General features: G+C 34.8%; 2 protein-coding genes across 2 annotated transcripts; both read right to left on the bottom strand.

Annotated features, from left to right (window-relative positions):
* Positions 1 to 1,863: 1,863 nt before the first annotated feature.
* Positions 1,864 to 3,174, bottom strand: LOC139899900 (F-box protein At5g07610-like). Its single transcript, XM_071882725.1, has one exon. It carries the CDS (start codon positions 3,172 to 3,174, stop codon positions 1,864 to 1,866), a length of 1,311 nt encoding a protein of 436 aa, XP_071738826.1.
* A 2,592-nt stretch (positions 3,175 to 5,766) lies between these two features.
* Positions 5,767 to 8,120, bottom strand: LOC139899899 (F-box protein At5g07610-like). Its single transcript, XM_071882723.1, has 3 exons — positions 7,700 to 8,120; positions 6,722 to 7,447; positions 5,767 to 6,044 (listed from the first exon to the last, which is right to left on the bottom strand). The coding sequence occupies exons 1-3, from the start codon at positions 8,118 to 8,120 to the stop codon at positions 5,767 to 5,769; spliced, it is 1,425 nt and encodes a 474-aa protein (XP_071738824.1).
* Positions 8,121 to 10,924: the final 2,804 nt, after the last annotated feature.

The raw sequence follows: 10,924 nt of genomic DNA, 5'->3' as shown, positions 1-10,924 counted from the left end.
TGTAAGTATTATGTGAGTGTGTGAAAAATGAAAGGATACTTGCAATATGTAACAAGTTAAAATAAAATAAAACTCCCTCCTTGAAGCCTCAAAGTGGACGGCTTTGGAGTGCTTAAAAGGGTAGTCAACTAGCCAACTTTCAAGTGTGGGATATTATAGTATGCTAGGAAAGGGTAGTAAGTTAAATGCATGTGAGAAAGGTGTAGCATGCTTGAAGTGTTTTGTCTCTAAATTAAGCTAATTAATTCATGCTTTACCTTAATGTAATATTAGCATATAACATGGGCTTACAAGTCCATTAAATGTGTAGGGTGGGCTTACTAGTCCATGAAATAAAAGTCCAAGCCCAAGTACAAGTAAGTATGCAATTTAAATAAATAAAGCCCAAGTAATTAACTACTAACCTTAGTTAATTAAAATGATTAATAATAAATGATCATGAATGTAAATAATATTCAAAAATATTATTCGTGAGAAGTACGCACGTCACAAAGACAAGTCGGGCCATGGAGATTCAAATACGATAACAAGTAAATATATATAAATACATTTATTAAAGCGCAAGTATAAATAATAAATATTAATAATAAACGTTAGAAAATTCAGGGTCGTTACACCTTCCATCTTATCAGACAGATTAAGGGTACTTATTAAATTCTGTATTAAAAATAATATATGCAACATTGATTTTCTTCATGAAAGTTACATTCTCTTGTTACTTGCCTCGGTTTTTCAATTTTCAATAGGTAAATCGTCACAATTAATTATTTTAATATCATCTATGCGAATTAAACATCATAAAGTTTAAAAGATTGTTCTATGTTCTTACACTTTGTTTTGTTTTAGATCAATGGATCATTGGCACGAAACGCGATCAAGGATTTGATGGCGAGAGGTGCAATCAGGATGGTATTTGCTCATGCTAGTCAACAGATGTACACTAGGGCCACTAATACTTGAAAGTGATAATTGATTTTGTTTTATGTTAGAGGGGTGATATCTTATTTTCTGTCTAGATTTTGTTTATTGTAACTTTTTAAAACCTCTCTTTGCCATACTATTGCCATTTTAGGAGAGCCCTAAACCCTTAATGCAATATTCTTATGGAAATATTTGTTCTCTTTTCTGCCTCCCGAGAAGACTTTTTTATAATGCATATTCACACCATTCATTATTTTTATATTGGTAATGAACATATAGGTGGAATATCAATGTAATGCCCTTTAAACGCGCGAATAACTCTAACCTCATTGCACTCAAGTGTTCATTCTTAACGATTTTTCTATTGATATGGGGGCTTTTTTCGCAACGGAAAACAATAGCTCTTTTTTTCCTTTTTTGTTGTTGTTGTTGTTGTTGTTGTTGTTGTTGGAGAGTCTGAACCAAGTAATTTTTCTACAGTCTGAAAGACGAATTTTCCAATATGTGTGAAACAACGTTGATTATAAAAGCACATGGAAAGGAAATGCCCTGTTTTTGTTTAGTAAATAGTTGTATAATAAAGTGCTAATGTGCAATGAAAATGCTAAATAAGTTTTGCAACGATTATGATACTACAACCGTATAACCTGCTTTGAATTTACGACCTATTGACCATAAAACCTGGGAAACTTGCCTGAAGAGTGTGTGCACTGACTAAATAAATAAATAAATTCAATAAGTTATGCTAAGATGCATTAAGTTGCAATAAGTTTTAAACTGCATAGCAGGTTTTCTACCTCTTAGAACTACTACAAGAAGAAAGTAAACTACAAAATCAAGGATGAAATGAGCATAAAGACTTGCCTCTTCAATAATCAAGGAGTCAAATTTAATATCGCATAATGAGCTTGGATCAGAACACATATCCAAAATTCACTTGCGTTAAACAGGACCTATTTTCTCGATATAACGATGACCGACAAAAGGATGAAACATTTCGGAGAATGCTTTTGAGAAACATCCCTCAACTTCCTCAATATTATTGGGGATATCACATAAGAGTTGGAAACTTTTGTCAAGGATATTGTACCTCTTGATATTATTTAGAACTTTCACCACCACGAATGTATCTTTTTCTTCCTCACCTCTAACCACATCTAAGACTCTGAATTCATTATTTTCAAAGACCCGGCGGGTACGGGTCATGTTTGGGTAAGTTGCAAAAAGTTCATGGAAGTCCAGTTGGTACTTGATAAACCATCCGGCATGATCTCTCAACATTTCATACACATTCAAACTTGAAGGTTTGTTTTCATGTGAGTATTCGACTAGATGTAGATGGCCACGAGATTCCCCAAAGTAAAGTGGCATGTCCACGCGATAACAACCATAACGACCACCCCTCACGGGTAATGGGGATGGCAAACACAATTCTTGTATCTGTTCATCATCCAGGCTCAAATACATCGGATTAGGACACGAGGGTGCCCAGTGAAAGGCTCCATTCCAAAAAACTCCATATCTGAATTTAGTATAATTAGAGGGAGTGAAAGTTTGATCTTTTAGTTTCTTCCATTTCCCTGTATGGGAATAATATATTTGAATGTCGTACATTCTATCCCCATGCTCATTAAACCCTTGTCGCCCACGCTCAGTATGTCCTGTACGAAGAATGCATACAAGTTTGTAATGAACACACTCGGTTGGATGGTACGCCAGACCCATAAAACGGATTAAGGTTTTAGCGCTTGGACTTCCAATAACAAGCGGGATCAATGCAAATTTCTTTGTGGTAGGATTAAAAACGTAGTAGTTACCACTACTTTCATTTACATATTCATATTCATATTTATAGGCATCTTTATCGCAACGGCAAAGTAATAATCCATTACACGATTGCACAATTCTGATACCATTAGTATGATAAAAATCAAGAGTACAAAAAGGCGGAGTGGTTGGATTTTCAACATCAAAGGAAACATGCAATTCATGATAATAAAGACCAGAAGAGTTGAAAAGTTTGTCAAACAGGGGACTGAAACGAGGGTGAGTCAAAAGGGACTGCCATAGTTTTGAAACAGATATGAAACGGAGGATAGACTTAGCTGGGAGACCAAGAAAGATTTTGGAAAGAAGGTCCACATTGCAACCGATGAGTTCTGCAGATTCATGATTAGACTGATCTGCGATGGAATCATGATCATCATCCTCAGATTTATTGAGTAGGTTGGATTTGGCTTCTGTGTTCATCATTGTTTCGAGTTGACTGATCAGGGTTAGTGATTAGGGTTAATTAATATGGGATTTCGGTTAATTATATAGGGGTTTTATGTTGGTTTTAAATTGCACGTGATAGGTTACTTGAGCACAAAGTGATAAAGTTTGGTCATCCTATTTTATTGGAATCATGTGAAGCTATAACCTATTTAACAGGAGATATAATATAACCGTTTATTAAAAAATATAATCATATGAAACAAATTAAAAACCTATTAAGGAAGTAATACAATGGTTTATATTAAGTACGGCATGTAATAGTATTTGTATGTTCGTTCATATATTTGTGGATGTTTTCTTACATTTGCAGATCATTGACTTATTAATATAAAACTTTGTTGAGATCAAAACTTTATTGAGGTCTAATAAAATGATGGACAAATAGATCAAGATAGTTTTCGTGCAGTTCTCATTTAGTTCCATCTGTATAAAATCATTTTCATCCTTCTTTCTTTCTAAGAATATGCCGATTTTATAGATGTAGAAAAGAATTAGCTCTAATTCCGCAGTAAGAGCACAGGGTGTCCCCGTCCCCAATCTCGCCGTCCACACAAAATCGAAGGTGAGGTCACCGTCGCCGACACCGACTCGCCGTCGCCGGGGTCGAATCCCACTGCTGATTTTCAATTTCTGGCCAAAGACGCTGCAAAAAATGGACCGTTTGACATTGGTAATCTAGTTTTACCGTTTGAATTTGAACGTTTTTATTATTTTTTATTTTTCTTATAAATACCTCACATCATTCTTTCATTTTTTCACACCAATTACCCCTATATACTAAAACTCATGAAGATTACCCCTATATACTAAAACTCATGAAGCTTTGTGTACTTTAAATTGTTTGAGATTGTAGTTTTGACTTTGCGCTCACACTGCAATCGGCTCCTCACCTTTGACTCAATTTACACAACGACCCCTCAAGTTTTCATTTTCTCATGGGTAAAAAATGTAAATATACAATTTTATTAAAATAAAAGAAACAAATTCCACCCGAATCTTTAGCGGGTCCTATCTTCTCGCTCGGTGCGAGTTAAATTTTTCCGAGCCCATCGTTCAACTCAAAAAAATCTTACGAACACAACGGGACTAACTATACGCGAAACGGACACTTAAAAAAAACGCTCAATACATCGGACTATATTCGATACATATACACACACCTATAATACGCTCCGTTAACTATGAATACGCAACCCAAAGACCCCGCGGCATCGCGCAGACTCCTTTTTCTAGTATATACTAAATCCCATGAGGGATTTGGTCGTTTTGGCCAAAATCCCAAAACAAAACGACAAGGCCAAAAAAAAAACAAATCCCACCCCCCAAACTTTGAACAATTTGCAATTTCAACCCCCAAAAGAGGTGTATAAACCGTCATTCATCATTTTAATTAATAAACTCCACCCCAATTTTTAACGGAGCATATCTTCTCGCTCGACGCGCGTTAAATTTTTCCGACACCACCATTCAACTCGAAATAATCTTGCGAACCCAACACAACTAACTATACGCGAAACGGACGTCTTTCAAAAAACAAACCATTATGTATACTAGGTACTAACCTCGTGTATCCAAACACAACCGTAGCAAAACGTTTTTTACATCAGCTATGATATGCAACCTGAAAGACCCTGCGGCATCGCGCGGGTCACTTTTGCTAGTTTCTACAAACAATTCATTAATCTTCTCCAACTACACATTCTCAAATTACAAAAATCATGTCTTCCACCAAAGTTTCTCTCGACGTACACTACGGGGGCCGAGCGGCGTACGACTGGAAGTCGTACGTTGACGGTGAAAAAAATCGTTTGAAGATGTCGAACTTTCCGTGGTTGAAGATTGGACAAAGTTGACCAAGTTTCTTCAAAAAGAAACACCGTATGTGTTTACGCAAATTGTGTTTTTTTCTGAAGAAGCGCAAGAGTTGAAGCTTCTGTTTACGGATGAGCAATGGGATGCGCAAAAAGAGAGAGCCTGGACCAAATTGAGTTGTATCTTGTAAACATGGGCGTTTCTCCAGTTAATCCGGAGTATTCTGATTCGAGTAGCCTTGAATCAGGTTACGTGAGTCAGGATTCGATTTATTTGGACTTTTTTATTTAAATGTAATCGTATCGTATCCGTTTTATCTATGTTTAATCGTACTATTTTAATATAATAATCTTAGTGTGTTTAATTTTGTTTAATTTTATTTTGTTTAATTTTAATTTTTTAATTTAAAAATAAAAAATAAAAAAATTGGACACTGAAAATGGACACTGTGGACACGCTCACCAAACATCCAGTCAGTCAATCTCAGTGTCCAAAATGGACACTGAAAATGGACACTGAAGAGGACCACGGGCACCTCGTGCTCTAAGAAACTTAAGAAACAAAGATTTTGGGACTAGCAACTAACAAGAACTATTAAAAACTTAACTATCAAATGAGAATATTGTGAAACAACATGTTTATTGATCAGATGATAAAAATAAACAATTGACAGTTATTTTACAGTGAAATACCTAGTACTTGTGTTGACTCAATATAGTGGTTATAAGAGTGGGAATTGAATGTCTACAATCAAGGTTAGTGGCAAGTCAGGGACCAGTTGTTTGGGAGATTGGACGAGACGGGGACGAGCTGAGAGTTGACCAGCGTTGACCCAATATTTGTATATAAAGTTATTGGAATCCCTTTATCTCTTTCTCTTTCAAGGTACATTACAATCATGTTTGACTCAATATAATCCAATACATCACTAATAGATTTTATAAGTTGGCTGAAGTATCCACTGAAGTCTATTATGTTGCAGCAAATTGATTGATCAGATAACGTTTCCCCATTTTGGCCAGCCATGATAAAATCTGCATTGACATGGGATGGTCTAACTTCATTGTTAAAGAGTGGTAATTTTCTTACTTTTATTTTCTTTGAAATATGATGTTGGAGTAGTAAGCCTAGAGGTGGTAAATTGGGTGAGACAAGATAACAGGTTAAACTGGGGCAGGATAACCCAACTTAAAAACATTTAATTTCTTACAATTTCTATTGTTATGCAAGTAATAATATGATTACAAAAACTATATAAACAACAATACGATTATTATTATTTTTTTCTTCTCTTTTTCTTTCTGGATTTAATTTGAATATTCTAGGGTGGAAGACTAGTTTCAACTTTCAACAAAGGGGTGGTCAAATTCTCAATCATTACATGTAAAAATCCTGGATAAGTAGTGCCACACTTTCAATAATACGACAATCCATTTATAAAGAACCACTAAACCACTATAAGAAGAAATTAAAATACGAAATTAAGAATGAAATGAACATATACACTTGCCTCTTCAATCCCATTAAAAAAAAAAAAAAAAAAAACATTGTCATTTTTAATGAAGCAGCTGCCATTTAAATTCAATATCACATAATAAGCTTGGATCAGATCACATACCCAAATGTCACTTGTGTTAGAAGGAACCTATTTTCTCTATATAACGATGACCAACAAAAGGATGAAACGTTTTGCCGAATGCTTTTGAGAAACATCCCTCAACTTCCGGATCAATATTATCATAAGGGATATCACATAACTTTATGAAACTTTTATCAAGAATATTGTACCTCATGATTATATTATCTACAACTTTCACCACCATGAATGTATCTTCTTCTTCTTCACCTCTAACCACATCTAAGACACCGAATTCAAATTTATTACCATCGAACTTCCTATAGGTATGGGTCATTTTCGGGTAAGTGGCAAAAAGTTCATGGAAGTCTAGTTGGTACTTGATAAACCACCCGGAGTGATCTTTCAACATTTCATACACGTTCAAACTTGAGGGGTTCTTTTCATGAATGGTATCTACTAGATGTAGATGGCCACGAGATTCCCCAAAGTAAAGTGGCCTCTTCCTGAAATAACCAAACCTCACGGGCAATGTGGACGGCAATGGCAGGTCTTTTAGCTGCTCATCATCCAGGCTCAAGTACATCGGATTAGGACACGAGGGTGCCCAGTGAAAGGCTCCATTCCAATAAACTCCATATCTGAATTCAGTATAATCAAGGGGAGTGAATCTTTGATTTTTTAGTTTCTTCCATTCCCCTGTTTCGGAATAATATATTTGAATGTCGTACATTCTATCTCCATGCTCACTAAACCCTTGCCCCCCACCACGCTGAGTATGTCCTGCACGAAGAATGCATACAAGTTTGTAATGAACACACTCGGTTGGATGGTATGCCAGACCCATAAAACGGATCAATTCTACAGCATCATTATAATCATCATCATCATCATCACCATCATCATCACCACCACCATCATCATCATCATCATCATCATCACCATCATCACCACCACCACCACCACCACCACCATCATCATCATCATCATCATCATCATCATCATCATCATGATCATCATCAACATCATCATCATCATCATAATCATCAATAACAGGCGGGATTAATGAGAATTTCTTTGTGGTGGGATTGAAAACGTAGTAGTTACCATTACCTTCATATTCATATTCATATTCGTTTGTATCGCAACGACAAAGTAGTAATCCATTACAAGATTGCACAATTCTGATACCATCGGGATAGAAATCAAGAGTACGAAAAGGCGGAGTGCTTGGATTTTTAACATCAAAGGGAACATGCAATTCATGATAATAAAGACCAGAAGAGTTGAAAAGTTTGTCAAACATGGTAGTGAAACGAGGGTCTAGAGTCAAAAGGGACTGCGATTGTTTTGAAACAGATTTGAAACGGACGATAGACTTCGCTGGGAGACCAAGAAAGATTTTGGTAAGAAGGTCCACATTGCAACCGATGAGTTCTGCAGATTCATGATTAGAATGATCTGCGATGGAATTTTGATCATCATCAGCCTCAGATTTATTGAGTAGGTTGGATTTGACTTCTGTGTTCATCATTGTTTCGAGTTGATTGATTAGGATTAGCGATTAGGGTTAACTAATATGAGATTTCGGTTGATATATATAGGGTTTATGTTTATTTTAAATTGCACGTGATAATAGGTTACTTGGGCACAAAGTGATCGATTAACGCAGCAAGTAGACGTGTCTGCCAAGGGTTGTCTGGCCAAGGATGAGTGTATATCACAAATTTTTAGGAATATACTTTCCATATATAAAGTCCTCGAGAATAATATATAAAAACTTAATTAGCTGTTACCTAAACAAATACAGTAATTTCTATTAATATAGAATCATATGAGCAAAAACCTAACTAAAAGAAGAAATAATTATAACCGTTTATTAGAAGATATATACGGAGTACTGCATGCAATAGTATTTGTATGTTCGAGTCGTTCATTTGTGGATCGTCGAACCACACATAACTTATTTTCTCACATTTGCAGATCATTGAGTTATAAATATATAACTTTGTTGAGATCAAAACTCTGTTGAGGTCTAATAAAATGATGGACGAACAGATCAAGATAGTTTTCACGTAGTTCTCGTTTAGTTCCATCCTTGTAAGATCATTTAATTTCTTCCTTCTTTATAAGAATAATATGTCGATTTTATAGATGTAGAAAATAATTACCTCTAACTTCGCAATAAGAAACTTAAGAAACAAAGGTTTGGGGAATAGCAACTAACAAGAACTATTAGAAACTTACACCATCAAATGAGAATATTGTGAAACAATATGCATGCTTTTTCGGATGATAAAAATAAACAATTGACAATTATTTTACAACAAAAGACATACTACTTGCATTGACTTCTTGACAAGCAGATCAAAATTAAAGAGCCTTATATCAAGTACACGAAACTACAAATGTATACAACACTGATGTTGCTGGAGAAGATTGAATACTTTTTATATCATATTATATACTACAATTACAATTACAACAATTATAAAAACTGGTTATAAAATGTAATAGAATGAAGATGTACGTACAAACCTACCTTAATGGATGCATGTGATGCAATAGCCACCAAATACATAATTCCGCTTGGTTGGAGCAATGAAAGGAACAATATCCCTTAAGATAATACTCAAACCAAAAGTACACAGTCAACTATACCTTAAAACATGTATTTATCAACAAATTTAAAAGAATCAAAAGATCTGGCATGCCAAGTGCAATTGCACCCTGATGCTGTTACAATTTTATACAAGGTAGTGGTGAGTCAACCTTGAGAAAACTTTCTATCAAGCCCAACGGAATCTATAAACATAAATTAACGAGTCATTATGTTGAGGACCCCACTAACAACTTTATATTCACGCGTGTGCAAATCTTGGGAATGTTTAGAATTTGCTCCTTCACCCAAGGGTCAGCCCATACAGAAAAATACATCTACTCATGACTTAATAAAGCTCGTCTTGAATGGAACAATGCTGAATAAATATATATACTAGCTCATATTCATAAAATGTAATATACAAAACCCAGACAATGAAAATAGCGATAAGTTAGAATATACCAGAAAGTGAGAAAACTACAACATCACCATGTGAGAATTTGAAATCTGTCAAACAGCGTTTCTCCACCCGGATACGGTCATCTGCAGATGAACCATTGACTCGGTAAACAAAGTTAAACAAGTATACACCAACCAGTTTAAGTTTTCATTAAAAATTTGAAATAAAACCGTACCAGTTAAGAATCCTGAACTAGTACTATAATGAGGATTGAATGTTGGGTACATAGAAGTCCCACGCACGGGAACAATACCAGCAACACGATCAGATATTGTTAGACCAATTAACCCAAATGTGAAGGACGATTTACATACATTCCATTCCAGAGTAAGTTTGTAGCTCTCATATAATCAAGGCACCTATGAAACGAAATCCATTTATCTGCGATAACAAAATCAATGCATCAAGACACTAGCAATAAACATTAGGGTTGTTAAAATCACACAGCACTTTATACTTTGAACACAGAGAATACTTGTATAAAAAAACAAACTCTTTAGCAACTCGAAGCATTTTATAAAACAGTAATACACTGCAAAATAGTAGTATGTTATAAATCACATGATGAGAATATCAATGTAAATCGTGGCCGAATATATTTAACAAATGAAACTGATCTGATAGGTATCATGATGAACAGCTCTATATAAGTTCCAGCATTATCAGTATCAAACACAAAACAGATGTGTTTTTCACTTTACGTGTTCAGGATTAAAATTATTATAAATGGATCAATAATCCAAAGTTTAATCTAGAATACTTATACTGATTTAGTTTTTATAGCACACACTTGATGACAATTACAGTGCATAATATAAAATCAGCATCAATTAGACTTATTCATTAAGGAAATTATGCTCTAACTTCTTAAAACTCCACCTCAATTACAGTGCATAATATCATTTTACATCTTAAATATTTCAACTTTTATCCACATCCACAACGTGTTGGTACAAATTCATGTCGTTTTTGTAACAATAAAAACAAAAACTCGTATGTGAGTAATTTGAGGTGAGTTTTTTAATCACAAACAGGATATACATCACATTTAATAAAAACAGAGCTCGTGAGTAAACGCTGAGTGCAGATACGTACTATAACTGATTAAAGGAAGAAAAAAAATAATCAAGATTAAAGGAGCAAATTGAGGGAGAATACTTACTTTAGGTTAGCACTGGAGCAATTGGCTGGAGATGGAGAGAATTTTCCAAAATTGATTTGTGGAAATTGGAAAAACAAAGTTACCTTTTATCCCCACAATCTTTAGTTGAATTTC

The sequence above is a fragment of the Rutidosis leptorrhynchoides genome, chromosome 3 (genome assembly GCF_046630445.1).
Source record: "Rutidosis leptorrhynchoides isolate AG116_Rl617_1_P2 chromosome 3, CSIRO_AGI_Rlap_v1, whole genome shotgun sequence".
In the NCBI taxonomy this organism is placed as follows: domain Eukaryota; kingdom Viridiplantae; phylum Streptophyta; class Magnoliopsida; order Asterales; family Asteraceae; genus Rutidosis; species Rutidosis leptorrhynchoides.
Note: the sequence above shows the minus strand (reverse complement) of the source record. Positions and strands in the feature narration are given on the sequence as shown.